We start from the raw sequence: 24,802 nt of genomic DNA, 5'->3' as shown, positions 1-24,802 counted from the left end.
TGATCATTACCTTTGACCATCAGCTGGGAAAACATCACCATCATAGAAATGTTAACATGTACAGCAAACTGTTTTGACCAGCACTTTATGAACAGTACTTGATAAACTGGCAAAAGTTATATACCTCAAAGTTTACTGTAGTTTTCTGTCCAATTATTATAGTTTATAATTTATCTCCATTTAAATGTACTTGTTCAATTGAATGGTCACACAAAATATCAACGATTGATTCAATTTCAAATAAATTTCTCCTCAAATACCACAATGTCTCAGTAGTCAGTTGAGGGTGTGAGTGAGAAGGCTCTCTGCCATTAAGTTTTATTTAAGGCAAAATTGTGTTATTATTTAGTGATTTATGCTTTAAATACATCATAACAGTGATGTCTATACCCCTGCATTATTAACTAGTGTGCGTTTTCATCTTAATTCTAGGGACCTCTTGATTTTCTAGAATATATGATCAATTGGCACATTCCTGGTCCAATAAGTGCCAGATAATAAAAAGTTTACTGTATTTCCAAATACTAATCTAGTTAATTCCTTACTTTAAATATTAATAAGCTATCTTCAAGGCTGCTCATTTACCCCGCCAGTGTAAGAGTAAGAGTATAAGGACAAAGAAAAAAATCACTGATACAAACATTGATCCAAAGAAAAACTGAGGAACTACAGGCAAACAACACTGAAGTGGGACTGGCTAATAGTGCCTGCAAATGCCAGCATGGACTCTTTCAGTGCTCTAACCTATGATTCAAGATCCACTGCTCCTGTTCAAATGTCAACAATGTATATTCAGTAAAGACAGAGCTCAAAGCCAAAGCTAATAGAAAATAAAACATTCACGCTATTAGGCAAAATGTTACTGCTTTATAATGTATAAATAAAAACAATAAAACTATGCCAGAATAGCAACATTTTATTAAAGACAGTACAAAGAATACGTGTTTAAATTTGGTATAACTTAAGCATTAGGTACTAGGAAATAGAATTCTTTCATTAATATCTTTTCTAGAGGACATTTTGATATCAAGTCAAATCACTCTCCCACATCTAAATCTCAAAATTACTGTTTTTTTTATTTATGCAGATTGATACAAATAAGTTCTTCACTTTATCAAATGATCTCATCTTATCTTAGAGTCTGACATACTAGAGCAAATGTCGGAGGAATGAAATCTACCTAATACGTATAAAAGGGAACTTGATGATTAATTCTGAAGGTGAAGCACAAGTTCCTGAAGTGTAAATTTCCTTATGTGAAGAAAACATTTCTAATGGTTCACTTTCTTCAAGACAACGGAGTTGATGAATGCAGACTGCCATCTTGTGGTGAAAATGCTTTACTTCTTGGGCCATGTTTCCTTTCAGCAAGTTGCAATCAGTGCAGCAAGAGCCTAGTTTAGACGCAAGAAATTAGTCATGCGAATAAGGTTAGCTGTAACTTTTCAGTATTGTGAAAACAGAATAAATAGGGAATACTGGCATTAGGCTGTCATAAATAGGCATGGTTAATCTTCATTCTTCTACTCCACAGCAAGGCTAATGTCCTGAACCATTTCCAAACATACAGAATTCAACTCTGCTTGGATTTCACCGTTCCCTCATTAAAGGGCTTATTAAAAGGCTACAGCATCATTCTAGTCATGTGCCATCACTCATGGGACTACTAAGTAAACTTAAATTCAAGTTTTCGACCAGAAACATCTTATACGTTATAAAAACTGGTTTGAATCACGAACTGCAAACTAATACTATGGTTCAGTTGATGTGGTCCTGTGGTGATAAATGAGTTAAAGCAGCTCTTGTCATCTGAAAGTTGTGTAATGAAGAGGATGGATCATCAGGTTGCTCAGGTACATAGAAGTGGCATGAGGGGCCGTATAGCTTTGAAATGATGTTATAAAGTTGGGACCATCAGATCGACTTTATACAAGCCTGTTGTAAAAGATGAAGAGAGGAGATTGCAAATATTATTATTCAGCAAGTTACGATGATCCGAAATGCACTGTTTGAAAAGGGCCAGGGAAGCAGATTCAACAGTGATTTTTAGTAAAGAACTATATTTGTGTAGACTTGAAAAGGAATCATTCACAAGACTGAAGAGGTGACAGATATTAACTGAAGAGATCCTTCAAATAACCTGCACAAGCATAAATGGGCCTCCGTTGAGCTGCACGGTACTACTAGCAGGTACAGAGCAAACTAAAATCGTGTCAAGAGCAAATCTTTCAAATTTTAAATCCTCTCTGGCCATGGAGCGAGTGCCAGAGTGCTGGAGGATGGCAGTTCCACTTTTTAAAGCAGGGTGGTAGAGATAAACCAGGAAATTGCAAACTTTTAGTGGTAGTTATGTTGGCGTAAACTCAATGGGCCAAAAGGGCCTGTTCTGCACTGTGAGAATCTATGAGATCGATTCTAGATTGCGCCAAATCAACCTATCCCAGCTAACAAAGCAAATGGACATATGAGACTAGCAAACAAGCTAGAAGCAGCAGCAGGTCAGTCAGCCCCTCAAATGTACTCTGCCATTCAACAAAATCTTCGCTGATCTAGTCACTCCACATTCCCCACAACTCCCAATGACCTTTATCAAGAATCTGCCTTTATTTAAAAAAAATTTAAAAACTACGCCCATCACCTTTTAGAAAGGGAACTCCAAAGATTCAATTCCTCAAAGGAAAAAAATTCTCTTCATCAGTCTTAACAGCGCAAACATTTATTTTTAAGCAATGATTCCTCGCTCCAGAGTCTCCTAGAACAGGAGAAATCTACACTGTCAAACTCCCTCAAACTTCAGCTTTGATAAAGGCACCTCTTACATTTCGAAACTCCAGCAGATACAAGTCTAGGTTTTCCACCTTTTCCTCATAAGGCAAACCACTCATTCCAGGTAACAGTTTAGTAAAGCTTCTCTGAAATGCTTGAGCTGAACTCTGTACTCTAGACCAAATTTACGGCCTTCCTTAAATAAAGTGACCTATACTGTGCACAATACTCCATACGTGGTCCCACCAATGTCGTGAATAACTGAAGCACAATCTCCCTAATTTTGAATTAAATCCCCGTCACAATGAACATTAGAAAAGCTGTTAGAATGCTAATTACTTGTTGCATCTCTTGCCGTTCAAGTAAAATGCTTCATTTTTTATTCTTCTTGCATACAATTTTGATAAATGTATTATCTAGATTGAGAGATTGCAGAGATTAGAAATGCAGACGGATCTTCTTGCATGAATCTCAAGGTTAGCGTGCAAATAATTAGTAAAATATTTAGCATTTATTGCAAGGGAAACAGACTAGAATAATAATAGGATTAGGCTTCAATTATAAAGGGCACTGGTGAGACTACACCTGGGGTATTATTCATCTTACTTAAGGAAAGATGTAAATGTGTGGGAAGCAGTTTAGGGAACGTTTACTATACTACTTTCTGGGATGGGCGAGTTGTCTTATGAAGAAAGGTTGTTCAGGCTAGGCTTCTATTTGCTAGAGTTTAGAAGAGTAAGGAGTGACTTAACTGAAATATATAAAATCCTGAGTGGACCTGTAAAAGGTAGATGTGGAAAGGATGCCCCTTCTTACAGGAGAACATACAGCCAAGGTCCCACTGTTCAAAAATCAGGAATTAGTTTTATTTTTCCCTGAGGGTCATGAGTCTTTGAAATTTTTAATGAAAAAGGTGATAGAAGCAAAGCCTATGAATTTTTTAAGGCAGGGGTAGCTTCTTGTTAAGCAAGGTGTTGTAAGGTTATCAGGGAGTGGTGGAATGTGGATTTGAGGTTACATTGATCAGTCACGCTCTAATTGTGTAGTGGAACCTTTTGAGGGGCTGAATAGCCCAATTCCAGTTTCTGACTTGCACGTCCTTATCCTTTATTCTTGTCGAAAATGGGTATTTTTCACATTTCTTTCATTTGCCAGATCTTTGCCCACTCACTTAACCTGTCCATAGCCCTATGCATCCATATGTCCTCTTCACAACTTAGTTTCCTGTTTATTTTGTGGTGTCAGGAAATTTAAAAGTCATATTTTTGGTCCCTTCAACAGAATAATTGAATTAAATCATGAAAAGTTGAGGCCCCACCATCGATCCCTGTGGTTCACCCACTGGTTACATTTTGCCAACTAGAAAAGGAGTCAGATTGCTGTTAGATAGCCAATCTTCTGTTCATGCTAACATGCAATGTGAGATTAAAATGTCAAATCTAACTAAGCAGCAAAGAGGGGAGAGAAAATAACTTCTGGACTCCAGCTAAAAGCATCATTCAGGTATTTGAGAATTTCTAAACAGGCAATAGGTTCAATACGTACTTACATCTACGGCAGTGGCAAACAATGCTCACGTAATGACCTAGTCACCTTGCTTGGTGCTGTAATAGATAAACAGTACACTTTTGTTAATATAACTGCAACATAATCCAACGTGTCCATAAATCAAACGCCCAATTTTTAAAGGTCATTAATTTCAAATGAACCATTTGTAGACACTCTGATGTAAGCAAATTTGCTGCATTGAGTTATACTTGTTAATACAGGAAGAAAATTCCCAGATCTGACTGACATTCTTTCTGCGCTGAGTGTGCAGATTTGTCAGAGTGATGATGGGGATACCATCATGATGAACATGCAAAAGATAAGCCATGAGCTGGGTAATTGTCTGGAAACTACAGGATCAAAACTTGGAATCTGTACTCCACCAGAGAGTGATGTTGTTTGTCAACATTATCTACACACGTAAATTAAGAATGACTACTTAGGTTAGATATCAGGTCATATAAAGTATTAAACTTCAGTGGAAGGAGAGAAAAGTGAATTAAATTTATTATTTATTGAAGTTTACTGATCACAAAAGAAGCATATTCCCATAATGTTTGATTTATTACTGTCACGTGTACCAAGGTACAGTGAAAAGTGTTGTCTTAGGTGTTTTGGAGGCAAACTGTTATATACAAGTGCATCAGGGTAACATAAGAATGCAGGATACAATGTTACAATGTCCACAATTTATGTAAGTTATTACTATGCATTCATAAAAGGTAACCAGGTGTAAACTTACCCACTAAGCTCCAAAGAACTGTGTCCACTCTATGGCAACAGTAGGTAATGCAGAATCTGCTTAAACCTGCCAGATATAACTATTTTGTTATAACAAAACCTGACGAATTGTGCAAAAACATAACTTTAAAGCACAACAGAATATGGTTGCAAGTATTCAGTTACTGATTAGGAAGATTTATTAGAAATAAAGCAGTTGGTTCTGTGGGATTTATTCAATTGTGCTGTATACACATTTGAGTCGCACAAAAAAGAGGAACCTAGAGATTTTCAACTTCTGCTCCAAATCTTAGAAAATGTTCGTTTTCAAAAGCAATAATTCAAATTGTGGTTTTGAACGTGAGCATTCAGAGCTTGCCATTATAAGATAAACGGCTTTTCGTATAGAGAGGTATTCTTCAACATGTAGATCCAGATAGAAGTCAAATACTGATCAAGTTTTAAATTTTGACCCTTTATTTGGTGAAAATCTTCAAAATCAGAAGACATTTTCATGAACACTGGATAGATTACAACAAAATTGAAGCACACCTGCATGGTAAAAAGGTTGAGATCGAAGCACTGCCGCTCATTAAGTTACTCGGTCCATTACATCTTTTGGCATATTTGCTTGTTATATGTCCTTCCGAATAAGTTTACAAAACTGAACAAAAGTGCTCGCTCTCCAAGTAAAACTTTTTTTTAAAGTTGAAACCTCCTTGTTCAACATAAATTCAAATTAATACTTGTTCCATAATCAAGTTCTCACTTTTGGCTTTCTTCAATTCAGGAGAACATTATTCTGCATTGAACAGAACTAATTCATTTGTAAATCTTGGCCATACTGCTTCGAACATAGTGACATCAAAGCAATGAAGTTCCAAAGTATGGCCTAATCTTACTGATAATGCAGCTCCGAGAAGGCAAATGCAAGCCTGACTCAGCATATCATTAATTCTCACTAGCTCCTGATCAAAAATGACCTATTGGCAGACTCTGCAGGTACGTATCTCTTTTCATTTAATATCAGTACAATCATTGCTGCTTCATGATCACTTCATGAAATTATTGGATCTAAATGTGTGTTTTATAGTAGGAAATAGAATTAGAATTTATATGTTTTAAAAGATAATTGTTCAACTTTACAAAAAGGAATGCTTGCAAAATTATAGACCAACTCTGTATATGACACGCATGGCCTGCTGCATAGCTTATGTAATACAAGCTTTTCTCAGTTGCAAGTGGCAATGCAAAGGCACATTCACTGCAGCTTGTTTAACTTCCAAGTGCAGCATTAATACACAAATAATCCTCACCTCAGTGGCATTCTACATTTCACATTTATACATGTTAAACAAAACAAGAATACTAACTGTAACCCACAACTAGATCCCTACAAATCAATGCCATTTACCCAGAAATGCCACAATGACGATTAATCATCAAACGTCCAGCTTTGTTTTTGATAAACCAGGAAATTCTGCTCAGAAGGACTTGCTCCTTCATTATTCGCTCCATATTGAATCAGATGCAATTTATCTGAACGCCTCACATACTAAGCTGACCTTATAATACACAATTTAGTAAATCAAATACAGGCAAAATCACAATGCGACTTTTGTGAAACACTTTAATGGAAGATTCAAGATTCTTATACCACTCATTTTCAACATGGAGCCAACAAACTGGAAAACAAAGCAAAAGACAGAAAAGCTCACTCTCACATCTCTTCATAACAATGTCGATTCTGGGAAGAACATGCCTGTTCAAATCTGAGTGTTGGATTTTAGGATAATGGTGTGTCACTGAATATGCAACAGAGGAGATGGACGTCCTAAGTCAGTCTAATCACACCATAAATGTAAGGTATATTTTGTATATCACTGATCGGTATACACCACCTCTACATGCAAGTATAAAATTATGGATTAGGTTTAAAACAAAAAGACAAAACATGTTTTGTGCTGCAATAATCTGGAATGGAAATGGTCACTTAATTGGAACTTGGCTTTAAGAGTTCAACATCAAAGACAGTAACACAACGTATATTAGGTAAGCAGATCCAATAGATTTTATGATGCAGCTTTTCTTCTTAAGAACTGTATTTCAAAATTAGATAAATATTCTGTAGTGGCCAGTCAAACTAAATTTTCAGAATTGGCACTTCCTTTGAAATTGACTATTTGGATGTGTAAATTTCAATAAAAGTCAGAATTATTGGGGGGCTTTTGTTTGCAAGTACGTTAAATGTCTTCTCTCCTAAGCCAGGTGTGGATAATTTCCTGAAATTTTCCCAATTCCCCATCCCAATAGACTGCCAGAAATATCCTTTATCTTACAAATATTTTCTTGCAGACCATACACAACAGAAAACCATCAATGGTCAACAATAATACATTGTAATTGTTGAATGTCCTGTCCGACTTTTAGGGAAAATAATATTGAATATCTTGATGCAAATGGAATTTTTCCTCACTTCGCAAATACATTTGCTCAATTTGTTGGATTTCTTTCAGGAATGCAGAAAGAAAATCAAAACTGATAAATCTAGATGCTTTAAAAAAATTAATTAACAAATCTCAGTTTAAACTATGTTTCTTTTTTCCAAATTTACATATTTGGAATGTTTTATGAATGCAGGTTACGCAAATGAAGCCAAGTTACGATTATCAGCAATTATTAGACAGTCAAGGTGGCAAATCTATTCACTTAAAAAGCAGTTCAGTTTTACTCAAGAATCAATTTCAAAGACATCAAAATGTACCCTCAAAAGCCACCCAGAACATGAGAAATTTCAGCCAAACCATATTTGGGCACAAAGATACAGATAGAAAATAATTTGATGTTTTGTCTGCAAATGTTTAGCAATCGGATCAAGATTTTTTTTTCATGTCCTTTGGGAAGAACTACGCAAATACATTACTAGTTTTCACCAAACTCTGCACAGTATATTAACCAAATAAATGATTACTTAATAAATCTCAGACATAACACAAATTTTTCAATATCTTCAATTTCATCAGATCTCAAGGTGCATTCATTGAACATTTAATAATACTTGCAAAGAAATTAACAGGACAGGATGATAATCATCTACAACATATTTCGTTCTTCCATTCAGTCAGATGGTCCAAAACCAATTCTGAATTTGGTGTTCAGTTTTTTTTGAATTAACATTCAATTTCACCATTCCTCAATACTGGACCACAAATACTGATCTTGAGAAAGTGACGCACAAAATCCATCGATAATCAGAAGTATTTCACACGTAGAAATACAGTTCACACATGCAGTCCAACTCTTGTTCCAAAACTCTGTTTAATAGGGATCCAAATCAATAGACACCAATATTTAGAATAAATTTTCCTCCATTATTCAGTGAAGTAAACTTCATTCAATTAAATAGTGTTCCAAAGAAAATTAAGTCACATTATTTTTAAGATGACTGACTTTTTTAATATTTGAAATGCTGTCTGTGTTAATCAGGCACTAATTCCCAGGTCAGTTTCCAGATGAGATGCCAAAACATATTACGTAGTTTGGGAAAAACTTGGCACAGAAATTGTCTTACCATATAACTCCAACAGCAGCTTCCTGTACAGCCCCCACCTAGGATGTTGGTGTCATGATAACAGGTCAGGGCCAGCCTCAACCACGCTTCCCTGATAGTCAGGTGACAAAAGGATATTTGTTAAAACTTAAGAGACTAGAACAGAAATACAAATCTGTGGCTATTTACCAGAATATTTAGTAACAGCAATACAAAGAAATTTCTCATTGCCTACGCCCTATCATTTACCTTAAAATACAACTCTCCAACTTAAAATATTTTCAGTTTTTTTTTCAAAAAGCTAAAAAGAAAAAGTAAAATGGTTAGAACTGCTCAATCAGTAGGCAATGACAAAGTGCTAGCAGCACAAGCATGCCATATGCTGCATTTATTAATAAATATTGGTTGAGGTAGATAGGTAATCAAGTATATTTTGTCATCTCTTTTGGATAATCTTCAATTTAAAGAAAAAATTCAGAAGTGCCATTCGTGCCATTTTGTTCAAATCGATGAATGTTGTACAGAAATTATACTGTAGTGCCCAACCTTGTAATGGGGATGTCACAAAACTTAAAGAAAGTGTGTTTGTAGCACAATTTACCACAAAAATTAGTGTTATTAATTCTGCATATCAGGTTACACAATAAGGAATCATCTTTCATAGTCAGCATTCGGTGCTTACCACAGGTATGTAAATTTCAAAATGAATGACAGCGAAATAACCAATCTATTGTTACCATCTCAAAAGGCCTTTGAAATACCATGACTGTTTAGGAATGCACCTGGACCCACTACAGTGAAATGTAACTGGCAAAATATTATCTGCATTAACAAGCTGTCCAAAAAAATTTGGCATCCCTATTTGGCCAATTTAACATTGCCAGTATATTTTCAGAGCGTTCAAGACGGGCAGATTCAGAGACCTTTTTAAACTTATGCAGAAAAGAGATTTAAATCCTCTTTGCATGCTGTTATTCTCAGAAGTACATATTTCAGTCGATCAAAACGAAATAGTACTTAGTCATCTTAGCACGTTTATGATCTGAAATCAAAGTCAGAGGATTGAAGGTATCATATTTTAGATATCTTGACATGTTTGATTCAACTACTGTTGAAACCAAATGAGAGGTTTCTTCCAATTACAGATATTCTAGAAAGATCAATTCAAGGATAACCTTCATTCCCACTACCAACAAGCTGAATAAAGACATAAAACTGCTGCGAGTGAGTGATCAAACAAGGCACCTGATTATCTTCAATCTGCAGTTGCAGAAAAAATATAGTTCTCACACCACTTTGGACGCCAGTAATGAATATGTTTTATCCATTTTCCCATGTAAACAATACCATTTTGGGCAATAATCTTTTTAATACTGAAAAGAACTGCACAATGTAATTAATTGGATTCACTTTTGTTTTCAAAAGGCAAGTGCAGCCAACTGAGGGAAAACATTACACAACACACTCAGCAGGTCACCCAGCACAGCAAACAGTGAGAACCAAGACCCACAATCGCAGAATGGGTAGAAGTAATGCTACTGGCATTTAAACATCACTGGTACACGCAATAGTGTGTTAGAGGAGGCTACTGTACAGAGCAGAAACATTTTCTGGTTGCTAAAATAAAAATTGAAACCTCGCTAAAGATCTAAAATTTAAAATAAAAGTTTACACTAATCAAAATTAGTATTCCTACATTTGGCAACAGAACACTTTTTTGGCATATTGATAAGGCACACTGTGTTCTCAAGAACTGGGGCTGTATTTCAGACTGGAGGCCCAAGACTACTGGCATGACCTAACGATCAGTGTTTTTTGTCATTGTTTAAACGATTTGGATGTGAATACAGGAGGTTTTGTCACTAAGTTTGCAGATGAAATCAAATTTGGGGGCCTAGTAGACAGTGAAGGTGGTTATCCAAGAGTACACTGGGGCCTTGGTTAGATGGACCAGTGGGCTGAGGAGCGGCAGATGGAGTTTAAATGCGAGGTGTAGCATTTTGGGAAGGTAAGTCATGGCAGGACTTGCACAGTTAATGGTAGGGCCCTGGCGAGTGCCGTCAAACCAAGATACCTTGTGGTGCAGTTGCATAGTTTTTTGCAAGTGAGATCACTGGAAGACAGCGTGAAGATGGCATTTGGCATGCTTGCCTTCATTGGTCAGCGCATCGAGTATATGAGTTGGGAGATCATGTTTCAGGTGTGCAGGACATTGGTGAGGCCACTTTCAGAATACTGCATTCAATTCTAGTCCCCGTGCTAAATCAAACGTTGTTAAACTTGAAAGGGCTCAGAAAAGACTTACAAAGATATTGCTAGGATTGGACGATTTGGGCCATAGAGACAGACTGAAAACGTTGGGGCTATTTCCTCTGGAGTGTAGGAGGCTGAGTGATGACCTTATAGAGTTTTATAAAATTATAAAGGTGTATGCAGGTCTCCCAAGGTAGGCGAATCCAAAACTTGACGGCGCAGGTTTAAAGAGACAGGGGAAGAGATTTAAAACTGATCTGAGGGACAAACTTTTTCATACAGGTGGTGGTATGTATATGGAATGAGATGCCAGAGGACCAGCACAGCACAGCTACAACATTTAAAACACATCTGGATGGGCCAGTACAAATAGGAAAGGTTTAGGGGGACAGGAACCAAATGCTGGCAAATGGGACGAGATCAGTTTAGGATATCTGGTCAGCATATCGGACTGAAGGGTCTGTTAACACGCACTATGACTCTCAGTCACTTCAAAGAAAGTTTGTCACAATGTTTCCACCACCAAGAAAGGGATCTAGAGACTTCCTAGCCAGCCAGTTAAGTTGTTAGGCTGTACATGATAATACAGATAACTAATAAACTAATAGTTTATTAAACCCTTTCACAAAAAAAACTTCAGCTATTTATTATGTAGCGAATCTTTTCAACCAAATTTTGTCCTATTGAACCAATTTACAAAAAACCTTTTAAATTTTTGTTTCCCAACCTTAATTGCTTGAGTGCCTGAGTAGCATGCTAGTCCGTTTCAGAGACCTGCTAAGAGTCAACCACTTTGCTGGGAGTGTGAAGTCAAATACAAACCAGGCCAGATAAGCATGGCAGATTTCCTTCCTTACAAGACATTAGGAACACGACACTATCTCTAGTCCACCCTATCCTCCAATTCTATTTGCCCTAAAGACTTTTATTTACTCAAAAGGAAAATACTTTTCCCCCTATACACTGAACATCATATACAGAGAAACAAGTAACAGTAGGTCACTCAGCCCGTGGAGTCTGCTCTGCTGTTCAGTATCACAGCTGATCATCCACTGTCCCCATTTTCTCCCCTTACCCTTTGATCCATTTAACCCCAAAAACTATATCTAATACTTTTTTTTGAAAACATTCAATGTTATGGCCTCAACTGCTTTCTGTGGCAGAAAATTCCACAGGCTGACCACACTAAAGATGAAGAAATTTCTTCTCATCTCAATCTTAAATGGTCTACCCCGTATCCTTAAAGTGTGACCCTATTTCTGGACACCTTGGCCACTGAGAACATCCTTCCTGCAATTACCTTATTTGGCTTTAAGAAAAATGTCCAGCAACCCCAAAAATGAATTTTCATTACGCACTTTAGCTAATGTTACAAAAGTGGAAAACAAGATGGACTCATTGGAATATTTCAGTGCAAGGATAAACTTGATAAACAGGTTACAAGTGGACTGGTTCAGTCCCAGAGTTGCCTTTTGATGGGGAATGAATTCTATAGCAGGGACCAAAAGACAATGCAAAACATTCCTCTACTCTCCTAAGACCAAAACTAAATTATACATTAACTATTCATCACTTGCTCTACAACTGCAAAAGCATTTAGTTTGTTTCAACATGAATTTGACAACAAAAGTCCAGTACAAGCTCAAAAAGTAAACTGAGCAAACTTGCTGTGCCCCACACTGATTGTTAATTATTAATCTAGATTATCTCATCTTTCAAAATCCACTAAGAGTGGAAGCCCTGAGAGGATTTGAGTTATATTTTTTAAAAATGTTAATGACAGCTTTCATTGTTGAAAATTTATGGATATGAATACTTTATTTAGGGCACGGATGAATGAAAAATTATTCATTCCAAAACTTTCAATTTCACAGATTTATGACACAAATTCAGTACTCATCTGAAATGATTCATTAATTCCAAGATAATTCCATTTAGTATTTCAGCTAGTGAAAACTGCTTGTTTGGATCTTATTTAAAGCACCCTATATTTAGCATCACAAACACAGGCTAAAATGAGTGCAAGTACAGTCCAACAATCCAATTAAAATGATTCAGAATAAAGGATAGATTATGCAAATACCATTCCCACTTCTAACATCATCGCCTTTCACTACCAGACTTCTTTGCCGTAGATGGTCTTGATGCTAAGTGCTGCACCACTTAACCAAGTAGCCACTAGAGTCTGGAGTCCAACGAAGCATCTTCCACATAACATTTGCAGCACACAAAATTCAGGCAATGACCATTGCAAATGAGGCAAGCAAACTACGCTCTTTGTTATTCAATGATGTTACCAGCACTGAACAACCTATGAGTATCACCAGCTTATGGAATGCCATCGACAAGAAATGCAACTGGACTCTCTCCTTGCTTGCTTTCTCTCTCTCACACAAACACACACACACGCTAAAAGCAGGTTAGAGGCTAGGAACACTGCAGTGAGTAACACATCTCCGGACTCCCCTAAGCCTATCCACAAGCTATAAAGTACAAGTCAACACTGATGGAATATGCTCCATTTGCCTAAATGGATTCAGCTCTAACACCACTCAAACTTGACACCATCCAGGACAAAGAAGCCTGCTTGATTGGAATCACATCCACAAGCATCCATTCCCTCCACCATCAATGCTTAGTAACAGCTGTGTGTACAATCTACAAGCTGCATTGCAGAAATTTGCTAAAGATCCTTTGACAGCATGCTCTAAATGCATTCACCTAGAATGACAAAAGCAGAAGATACTTGGGAACACCACCCTCCAAGTGCCCCTCAGTCACTCAGCATTCTGATTAGGAAATATATTTTTGTTCCTTCACTGGTAGTGGGTCAAAATCCTGGAATTCCCTCCCTAACAGTATTGTAGGTCTAGCATGAACTTCAGCAGTTTAAGGAGGAAGCTCACCATCACAAGGGCAATTAGGAATAGACAAACACCAGCAAGCCAGTGAGACCCATATCCCAGGAGTGAAGAAACAAAAATTCTTTAGTTAGTTCCTTTTTTTCCAATATTACTGGGAGACAAACCTTTCAATCATCATTAAGGTTAAACCTTTTTCAACTTTAAATTCTGCGGGCACGTCACCTGATAAAGGACAGAATCCAGCATAGGGCACAACATTCAGTAACCGACAAGTTTCTCAACAACAAAAAAAGCACTAATTCTAGAACTTGATAACAGCATAATTAATTCAGGGCTCCTAACATTTTGACTGTCCCTGCCTCTTACAAGCAATTCTGAACCACTCACTCAATACATACAAATCAGAGAAGATTCCGATGTATGAAGATTCTTGTGTGTGCATAACTAGTAGATAGGAAAATCTCAAATGAGACAAATCTTGAGAAAGGGATTAGCCTCCACACGTGTGTGTTGGGCAATAGCTCAAGACTTGTCATTTTTAAAAATTCCTGATCAATGCAAAGATGGATGTTTCCCTTTTCTCTAATATCACATCGTCAGTAAGCAGTACATTTATTTCTAGCATTACATCAGCGAAAAAAAAACTGAAGATTGCTTAACGGGTTAACATTAGCTGAAATGGTAAAGAGTAACAACAGCCCAACATTCAATATACAGCAAACAAAAGCAGCAATGCATTCACTTTATGGTCTAATCTTCATCAAATTCAAAACTTCAGAAAATAATCTAGTTTTACTTCATACATGCAAATGCCCTTCAATCAAGTCATAGAATCCCACACAACTTTTTTAAGTTTGGAAAAGGAGTTACTATTAGATTATATCCTAAGAAGCTATGTCTTTAGGCTCAGGTGATGCAACGAGAATTTTTTTTGCACCTGACAATACCATCGTGATGAATAATTACTCTGTGCACTTATCCATTATAGTTAACAGGAGAGCAAACATAAAGCAAATCAGGTAAAAGGTAGACGTGAAAACCATTTACCTACTTCATGTATGTTCTCTAGGTTATTATGGGAATTGGACAATGAAACCCAAGATTTCAGTAAGTAAATAGAAAATGGTTTTTAAAAAGATGTAAAACATGAAAGCTTCCCTAACTATTAGGTTTATCAGTGTTTAAGCACATAGAAAAACCGGAAAAAGAATAAAGATTTATTCCATTTTGATAAAATAACACTCAACCACCTGGTATTTACACAGTTACAATAGTCAATACAGATTTCTCTAGTACCTTCTCACATCTACGGATTTTGTCCAACTTTGCACATTAATTTTCAATTCTGAAATCATTACTTACTATTTTGCATATCTTTAGATCTAGCAAATGGTTTTATCTTTCATGAATCTGAACGTAAGTGAAAGGCATAAGTGCCTCTAACATTGAGGACCATGATTTGTCTGCTCCTACGGTAAGATTTAACAAAGATCTTTGGCTTTTTTTTTGGGGGGGGGGGGCGCGGAGAGAAGAGAGAGGAGAAGAATGTCGTGGCAGCAATCCAGAAATGGATATTACTCATGTGGTCATTATGCTCCAATGAGTGGCCACACTTAACTGTATAATCTTGCTAAAAAAAATGAATATACCTCGTTCCTACTTTCTAACAAATTCTGAGCGAAATGCAGCATTTGCAAAAATCTACAAAATTTGCCTCAGAAATTGAGATTTACTGAAGTAAACCTCTAAGGGAATTGATATTTTCAGAGTAGTCCAATAACAACTGCAAAAGTCAGGAGCAGTAATTAGAAAGAGTAAAATGCAATATATAAATTTGCAAAAGGCAACGTATCAATAAATCCCTGGGTAACTTGAAAACATCAACAAAATAGGGCATTTCTTTCGAGCATAAACAATATTAACGCTGGAGGTGAACTCAGTGTTCATACTATTATATAATGAATGTTGATATTTCATCCACAGTGGTGGGATTCTATAACAAAGGCAACTAAATGATAGCATCTGAAAGCTAGATTTAATAAGCCTCAACTCAAGTGACTGCACAAACCTTCACTTTATTAAAGCTATGATTTCACTGGAACAATCAATAGAAGCTTCACTTATTTTTTTCGTTGAAGGATGGTCAATCAAAAACCTTGAGTTTATCATAAATACAGCTTAGGACAGGAATGTCCCAGATCTGGTTTGATTTGTGCTGTATTGTGTTGATATCAGCCAAACCATTTTCGACAGCACTAGCAAAACCCTGGTTTTAGGAATCAGCCCTCAAAATATTTTCAGTCTAAAGTAAACCAAATTGATTTCATTTACTTTTCTGTTCAATGAGCTTTCTTCAGACTCAAAAAAAACTTGCCAAAGTGCAGCTGGTTATATCTAAATATCCATGATAGTTCTACTCATGTCAATAAAAGCTCCTAAATGTGCTACCTCAAAATATCAACTAGACCACAACTAATGAGCATTCGCAAGTTAAAATTGGCAATTAAAAACATTCCCATGAAAATAAGTGACTGCATATATTTACATGCATAATCATTTTGACAGACAACCTTTACTTTCCAAAGTCCAGATTCATCAGATATAACAAAGGTTAACATAACAAAGCCTCCAGCCACAATCTCAGATAGTATTCACAAATAACATTTTGGATTTCTCAGTAATTTGATCTTCTATGTAAAATTTGTGGCCCGTTGTAGAAATATATGCAATAAAATATTTTCAATCCTAATGAAAATGGTTGCATTAAGTTAATAAATGAAATCAGAACATGCACAGCAACTGCAGAAATCTGTTTTCCCCACAGTCTTGGAAAGAATAAACTTTGGATGAATGTTTGTGTGTTAAATTAAATTTGACAAACAGCATTAAACAATATGGGGGGGAACAATTCTAGGAAATATAAGCTATAAATCACAATCTTTTGTATCTCATCCTTCACATTCACTATCATGAAATATTTCACCTTCAAAAAGAACAAGTGCTTGCTCAAATATTTAAGTAATTGAATTCTTGGTTTCCAAAGAAAATTAAGCTCTGAAATCAACATTTGGGACTAACGCAAAATCTCAGTCAATAATTCAAGACTCATCCCAATTTCTCTTTTTTTAAGTTTAGCAGTGTTTTTGGCAATTTTGTGCACTTTGGAAGCATGAACAGAATAACCTATATTGATTTTGAGGTACTTTTATCTTTTTTACGAAAAGATAATATTGAAAACCTTAATTTTCTTTTTCTAGACATTTAAGCATTAGACTTAATGGAAAACTGGCATATTAACCAAAACAGCATAACTGAGCTGAAATGATAAATCAGAGGTGGCAACCACAGTAACTTCTTTACCTTTTACTATCACTCTGCAACACTTTACACCCACCTGCCCTCACCCCAAAAAAAAACGTTTTTCTAAAAGGATCAGCCCCCCACCCCACCAGGGAACTGGATCTCTGACTGATTTCCTTAACCCAGCGCAGTTCAGGATAATTGTAGCAACTAGACTGTCTTTGCAGCAATGCTCAGTTAACCTATTACAAACTAATGCTGAAGCTCATAGTTCAACTCATCACTGTCCAAGAGTTAACCAGTGGCAAAGGCAGTGGTCATTATTTCAAATTCATTGAACTTAATTAAAATCTAGATACAATAATTTTAAAAGATATTCTCCACTGACGTCATCAGCTCCCATCAGCAATGGTGAATGGATTTTTAGAAGTCTATTAAATATATGTTGTTCAGTGAAGGGTGCTAGAGATGGCGATCCATCCTTGCAAGACAACCATGAGATCATTAACATCTGTCAAGTTGCTACGTACATCGTAGATGCTGCAATTGTCAAGTATACAACAATTGGTTACATCACCCATTTTCAAACTAATCAAGTGTGTAGCAGCTTAGAAACATGCTTTAAAAATAAGTGCTGAAAACTATTAAGCAGACTTAGTCCAAACTGCACAACTAATGGAAAGACCACCTTCCACAAACTCTAGACTTTCCATTCCCTCTTTCTGCAGGTGTAAGACTAGGTTATACAAAAAGTCAAACCATTCATTTGATTGATCACTCACATGAGCAGTTTCTTTTTTCAGGGGAAAAGCTGTTGGTTTGAAGGTAACCACAATTCTAATCAATCAAATTTTCAGGACACAATTGAATTTGAATCATAATTTTTGGATAATATAGTTTTAAGTTTTATTGAAATTTGACATGAACAATAAATTGTAAATACAATCACATCAATGAACAGAACGCCACGGGTTGTACGATTAAGCCAAACCAAATTTTGGGCAGATTCTTAAAGGTGTGAAGCTAACAATTTTTTAAAAACACAATTTACCTACTCTACAAATGCAAAACACACAGTTAAATGTTACTTTCAGTACAAGGAAACTTAAAAATGGTTTTAAACTGCAAGCTCATCTTAAAAACTACTAAGACAAAACACTAGCATTTACTTATATACAGCATACTCCAATGGCAGTCTAATCCCAAAGCCATAAACCAGTGAAACTGTCCAATACCAGTCAATTCTGCAAAACCATGATTGAAAATTGTGCCCAACATCTGAAAGCAAAGTCCAAAGTTTCCTTTCAAACTGCTAAAAAAGTAGCTTAAAAACGAAATAAAAAGCATCTTTTTCCCCCAAAGAATTGTTAAGGGAAAATGTAAGCCAGAATGTCCAAGTGCATTTATGAAAAAAAAATCTGGTATATACAATAGTGATTCTTGATGTCAGCAAAATGCATGTGGCAGCCAATCTGTACTGAAGGATGTAGAGTTAAGCCAATCAGATTTGAAGGTTGCAGAGTTTAGCCAATCGGGTCTCAACAATCTCACTGAAACCCCCATTTGTTTACTTCCATTGCTGCCCATAAGTATCCTGATAAAACTCCTGGTTGTCATTATTGTAACCATAGTTACCAGAATAATCACCACCTTGCTGCAGAGGCTGCTGAGCGATGGGTTGGGAGCCCCAATTCTGTTGGTTGTTGGTTTGGCGTCGCTTGGAATCTGGCTGGTTGTACCCATCAGCTTTTCGCTTTCCTCCAACATTGCCACCACGGTTACCCCTGCCACCACGGGTTCCACGTCCTCTTTGCGGTGGCTGTGGGCCTCCTCTGCCACCCCTAGCACCTCTTGGAGGTCCCATTGGTGTTCCACGTTGAGGATATCCAGCCCTTCCTCGGGGTGGTGGTACACCACGACCTCTGGGAGGGGGGACTGCACCTCTACCACCCCTTCCACCTCTTCCTCTCTGAACTGGGTATCCATCGTCATAACCATAGTATGGATCTTCATATCCACCACGATAATCGTGATAATCATAACCATAGTAATCATCATAGTAATCTTCATAGCTGTAATAATCTGGGGGATAGCCATAACTACCACCTCTACTTCCACGGACTCTGCCTCTGATTGGAGGTGGCAAACGAGGTGGGGGGTAGTAATAATAGTCTTCATACCTGTAAAAGAAAGTTGCATGATATATAAAAAGTTAGAAAAATCATATTTTACTTGTACTGCTCCTTTTATATCAGTAACTTACACTTGGGTTCTTGTTGCCTGCCGTTGAGCCTGCCGTTCCTTCTTTTTCTTGTCAGGTGGTTTTGCAAGAACAATTTCAATGCCTTCACCCTCAATTTCTCTTCCATTCATTTGATCCATTGCCTATTGAGACAAATAAAGTTTACAAGATACACAAGAAAAGCAATATTTGGTCCATCTCAGCTTACCCAGCCAGATTCTACACATCCTCTATCAGTAACAAAAACAGAAACTGGTGCAGAAAACTAGGTATGACAGCATCTGAAGACAGAAACAGTTAACACCGAGTCTAATACGATTCTTCAGAATATATTCCCTCTCACCCCAAACATTTACCAATATCTGATGATACTGAATGGACCCCGTCATTTTAAAGCTGGTGAAAATATGAAGAAAATGGCATGGACGTGGAAATCAGTACCACAGACTTGTCGCAACGAAGAGGACAATGCATTTAAGGGGATGCGAGGCAAGCATAAGCCAAGTAAAAATGTGACATTTACAAAAGTGAAGGAGAATGAAGGGAATTACAATAACAATAGCGAACAGCTGGGTCAGTGGATTGTTTTGCTGCCACAAATCTGATGTAACTTCACTTAAAATTTTAACATTTCAAGGAAGAGTATCCCGTCACTGTAGTTTGGAGAAGGGGAATTAAAATTAGGAATTGTTGCTATGTGAATTAACATTCACAGACAGATGACAGCTCACCATAAAAAAAAGGCCAATATCAATTTTAACTTAAATTCTTTATTCAAACATCCTGCAAGTGAATTAATTCAACTGTGTTCAGTCAGTATCATTTATCACTAAACTTTAAAACACCGTGACAATATCTGCAGATGTGGTACGTGGCATCATTCTTAAGTGTATTATCAATTGAATTAGCTTAAATCAAATTGACTGGCACAAACCTTTACTGCTGCATCTCGGTCCTCAAAATGAACAAAAGCATAGTCTTTCAACTTTTTCACTCGTTCCAGTTTTCCAAACTGACTAAAGGTCTTTTCTAGTATTTCTTCTGTTACAGAGCTAGCCAGGTTTCTTACAAACAGCACTTTGACCTGCAGAAAGAAAGAGTGAGGGGAACATACTCAACAAATGTGAGTTCAACCCCAATGTTGGGATTCTACAATGGCACTACTAGCAAAACTGTCCTGTTATGTACTGGTAATCGCAAGACTCAATAAAAAATAACTGGTAAACAGAGTTAAATAACTAACGACTTTTACATTATTAACAACGCGGGTCATTTATGGCAATGAGAATTTGGAAAAGTATGGGTAAATAATGCAGCCAAAAGTTTGATCTGAAAAGTTTCAATACTACCCGGAGATAAAACTAAATAGGACATCAATTCACTTTTCACAGTTGTGGAAAATGAATTTTACATTAAAAAAATCAATTACTTGCTTTTACATGTTCTTAAGTGGCTTCTAGCCTCATATCCAAAATAAGTAGCACATCAAGCCAAGTTGAATCATATCAAGTCAAGCCATCACCACTGTGTTTTCATACCATGTAATATGTCAAGAAGTTCCAGCTTAAAAGTGAATCCTGGGGCACTTGGCACTTTATACAATTAGTCAACAATGTCAAAAATCAGCATTACCACAACCAACACTAGATGCATTACCTTTGCCATCACCTCTGGATCTGGCTCCTCTACTGGGTCTGCCCACTCAACAGTGACTACATTACCCCAGACTTTCACTTTACCACTCATTAACCTCCGCCTGGCCTGAGCAGCAGATTTATGATCCTCAAATTCTAGGAAGCAGAAGCCTCTATTTTTCTTCTTATCATCAGGCTGATGATAGAGGATAACATCAGTGAGACCCTCTATAGAAGAGAAAGAAAAATTAAGTGACAAATTTGTGCTAACCAATGGGAAAAGAATAGAACCCATCAGTGAAACAGTTAGCTTCATTTCATCAACAATACAGCATCAAGTTCAAATGGCAACAATACCATACAATCAGAGAACCAAAAAAAATTAGAGATCAATTTAAACTGCTCATCATTCATAATGTCCTTTGACATGAAACCACAAATAATGACCCTGAAGGTCTAATTTTGGCTATTTCTTTAAAATATCTCTATTCATACTTGATTCATCTAAGCAGTAAGGCAGAACATTGCCAGACAAAGCTGACTCAACAGAACTTAGGAGGGCAATCTCAACAATTAATACAAGCACACGAAAGCAACAGTTGGAGGTGCCTACGTCAACATGCTCTCCAAGGTCAATCTTGAACGGGTCAGACTGAATGATGCAAAATAAAAGGAAGAATCCAAATATTTCATTAACGCCAACAACACCGCAACTACATCAGAAGTTATCAATGAAACAACCAGAAATCTGCAAAACGTATTGTTGATGAGTGTTAATAAATTAATTATGAGTTGTTAACCAATCTAAATTCTCCATAAATTTTTACTTTCCTATACATTTGCCACAGTAAGCTGCCATAGTCCCAGAAGGCCACAGGGCGGCTCTTTCATTACGGGAAGATGGCAGGCAATGAGTTTAACCAGAGGGTCATGATGCCTCAAGGGAGGTTTAGAAAGCCACAATACCAATAGCTGAATCTTGCCCCCAAGGTAAAGTGGTATTAGGTCTAGAAATTTCCAAGCCAGTTTTCATTTTAATGTGGGGATAGAACAATGAAGATTATTCTTTAAAACTTTGTAAATTAGAAAGTCTTAGCTAGCTTAAACAGCATCTTTCACATCTGCAGCAAAGACAAGTTTCAGGGCTGTTACTGCTAAGTTGCTGGTCACAGGAACCTTATTGTCAATTGAACTGGCTTATTGCCACCCATATCCCAAAGCAAACTAAAGTCATTTAAACAAAGTTAACACAGGATAGCTAGTATTGAAAATTTTATTCGTCACAAATACTCAACAAGGAATAAAAACAGAAGTTGCTGGAAAAGCTTGGGAGGTCTGGCAACATTCATGAAGAAAATGAAAATCAGAGCTAGTGTTTTGGGGCCCGTGACTCTTCCTCAGTTCGGAGTTCAGCAACTACTGTTTTTATTCCTGTTTTACAGCATCTGCACTTCTTTCGGTTTTTACTCAACATGGAATAGTTGCACAAGACTGTTGGGTGACTTTTTTTTGGGGGAGAAGCAGCAGATGTACTTTATCAGCTGGCCATATTAGGCAGCCAAAACATTTCGATCTTTCAATCCCCACAACAAAATACCCCTAAACTTGACACAGAAGGAAAGATTTTTGCACTGAATTCAAAAATCAAAATACATTAAAATTGATACAAAACACCCAGCATTTTATTTTTGGAAACCAAGGGAATTTTATGGCACGTCAATATGATTGAATTTCATTCTTTTAAACTTCATACTGTATAGCCCTAATTTACTCAGTTTATCATTAAGGACCATCCTGTCATCCATGTGACCCATCCAGTGTATTCATATATCACTTCAAACATGGAAGCAAAATCTATAAGTGGTACTCCAGGTTTGATATCACCAACTCCTTAACACAACTGGAACAAGACATCGCTACTCTTGTACTTCCAATATTGCACACCACCCCCAACAAATATGAACACATCATTTGTTTTCCCAACTATTCACTATACACCTGCATACAGTACTCATAAGCAGCATGAAGGTAATATGAACAATGTACAAATCTGATGCCTTTTAAAACATACTGCTTTTCTATTCGTCATTACAAATTACCCCTACACCACACTCCATCTGTCATCATTCATTTAATTTGTCAATATCTCCACAGTTTGCTTCCTCTTCACAGCTTAATTCTTACCTGGTTTTCTACATTTAATGAACGTGGAATTAAAAAAAACTGAAAGTGACACATTAATTTATTCACAAACTGCAAACAACAGGTTTCAACAATGATCAGTGCAGTATTCCACTTCAGCCTTCCAAATTGAAAATGCCTTGTTTATCCCTACGTTCTATTTTGTGTACAGTAATCTTCCATTCATGCTGATATATTACCTCCAACTCTCAAACTTTTTTTTAAAAAACTTGTGTGGTATCTTAATGAAGAGCACCTTTTGGAAATCCAAGTATACAACATCAACTGGTTGCCCTCTTAATAACGATATCTCCAAAAAAGTATTTGTCAAATACTGCTCTGTTCTAAAGTCATGGTAACTCAAAAAAATACAGGCTGATCAAAGAAAATATACTATTGAGGCTTCCTTAAGAATGCATTCCAACATTCTCTCTCTTCACTTGAATAGGTGAATTACTACTGTTAATTTGCATTCTAAAATCCAGAAGTTTGCAAAATCATAACCAACACTTGCACCATCTCCAGAGTTACAAAGCAGCTCATGTCAAAGGCTTATGTAGGATATATCACACAAAATACACTACTTGATTTAACCAGTTCATGTCAATGCCTGTTGCATGCAAGCCTTGTCACATTTTACTTCAAAACTCTTAAGTTTATACGTCTCGAACCCCCTCTTACATTTTCACTATTCATTTCAATTAGTCTCTCAAACGAATCTTCAGTAAAATAGCACATTCCAAATTCCCCGACTTGATTTGGTGAATTAGGCAGTTAAAAATTCTTACATTGATGACTTCCAGTTATGCTCTATCCCACTCACTTAAAACTTGCCCCAATTTTAAGTACCGCTATCAAGGGACCACTCAGCCTTCAAAAGAATCAGCCTGGCTGGTATTCTTTGCCCCATTCCCACAGCCTCGATATAATGCAGCAACCAGAGAAGTATACAGTAATTCACTTTCAGTGAATTTATTAGCTTTTGGTACCTTGATAGTCTGTTTATTTGTTTCTAACATTAATGACCAAATTCAAGCCTTTTACTAGCCGTTATTTCAGTTGATATCCTTCCTTTTAAAATATTTGTAACAATTGCTACAAACTATTTTTATATACTGTTTACTCATTTTCTCTTACATTTTGTAAGTCTTTTCAAAACTATTTAGCCAAATTACACTTAAATCAGTTCTCCCTTCATTCTAAGGTGAGTGACTTTAATGTAAGTTCAAGATTCTTATTTGGACTAGACTTTTTGCCTCTAAAGTCAATTCTGCATTCTCATGTTTAACGTCACTTTTGCCTCACCAGATTTAATACTATGAAGTTACTAACTAAACCTGCCGCATTTCACAGATCAGAAACAGCAGTAACTCAGTTGGTTACGCAATATATTGCTCTAGGAAACTGTCAGGAAAGCATTCTGCAAACAGACTGCAAACTCCCCTGGCAAATTTGTTTTGTCCAGTCTGCATGAAGATTCTAGTTTGCCACAGCTGCAATGCTTTATAATAAAGTTACAATTGTATCTTGCTTAATACTCCATCTAGTGAAGCGACTAATGAACAACTCCAATCAGTATTTTCTGACCCATTTTATTGCTGTTCTCCAACCACACTGTTTGTCTCATCTTCTAGAGCAAGATTTTTTCTCATTAACTGTCCTTTTACCATCTTTTCCTATGAGGGCAGCTACACTTTCCCTTCTGTTAACTGAAATCTGTAAAGAAAATAAACTTTGCATTTAT

General features: G+C 36.7%; 1 protein-coding gene across 4 annotated transcripts in view; it reads right to left on the bottom strand.

The window, feature by feature from the left end:
• Nucleotides 1-901: 901 nt before the first annotated feature.
• Nucleotides 902-24,802, bottom strand: part of LOC125464865 (heterogeneous nuclear ribonucleoprotein R) — a 35,496-nt gene continuing 11,595 nt past the window's right edge. For 2 of the 4 annotated variants that reach the window (XM_048557723.2, XM_048557724.2), the window contains 4 exons: nucleotides 20,900-21,105; nucleotides 20,178-20,327; nucleotides 19,265-19,386; nucleotides 17,883-19,181 (listed from right to left, as the gene is read on the bottom strand). In XM_048557723.2, the coding sequence (XP_048413680.1) occupies nucleotides 18,569-19,181; nucleotides 19,265-19,386; nucleotides 20,178-20,327; nucleotides 20,900-21,105 (1,091 nt within the window). In that variant the 3' untranslated portion in view covers nucleotides 17,883-18,568. Of the gene's footprint in view, nucleotides 1,395-4,315; nucleotides 4,371-5,056; nucleotides 8,697-17,882; nucleotides 19,182-19,264; nucleotides 19,387-20,177; nucleotides 20,328-20,899; nucleotides 21,106-24,802 lie in introns of those variants that run through there. The other 2 variants (XM_059654348.1, XM_059654347.1) reach the window with 2 other exon arrangements.

Source organism: Stegostoma tigrinum, chromosome 24 (assembly GCF_030684315.1).
Source record: "Stegostoma tigrinum isolate sSteTig4 chromosome 24, sSteTig4.hap1, whole genome shotgun sequence".
In the NCBI taxonomy this organism is placed as follows: domain Eukaryota; kingdom Metazoa; phylum Chordata; class Chondrichthyes; order Orectolobiformes; family Stegostomatidae; genus Stegostoma; species Stegostoma tigrinum.
Note: the sequence above shows the minus strand (reverse complement) of the source record. Positions and strands in the feature narration are given on the sequence as shown.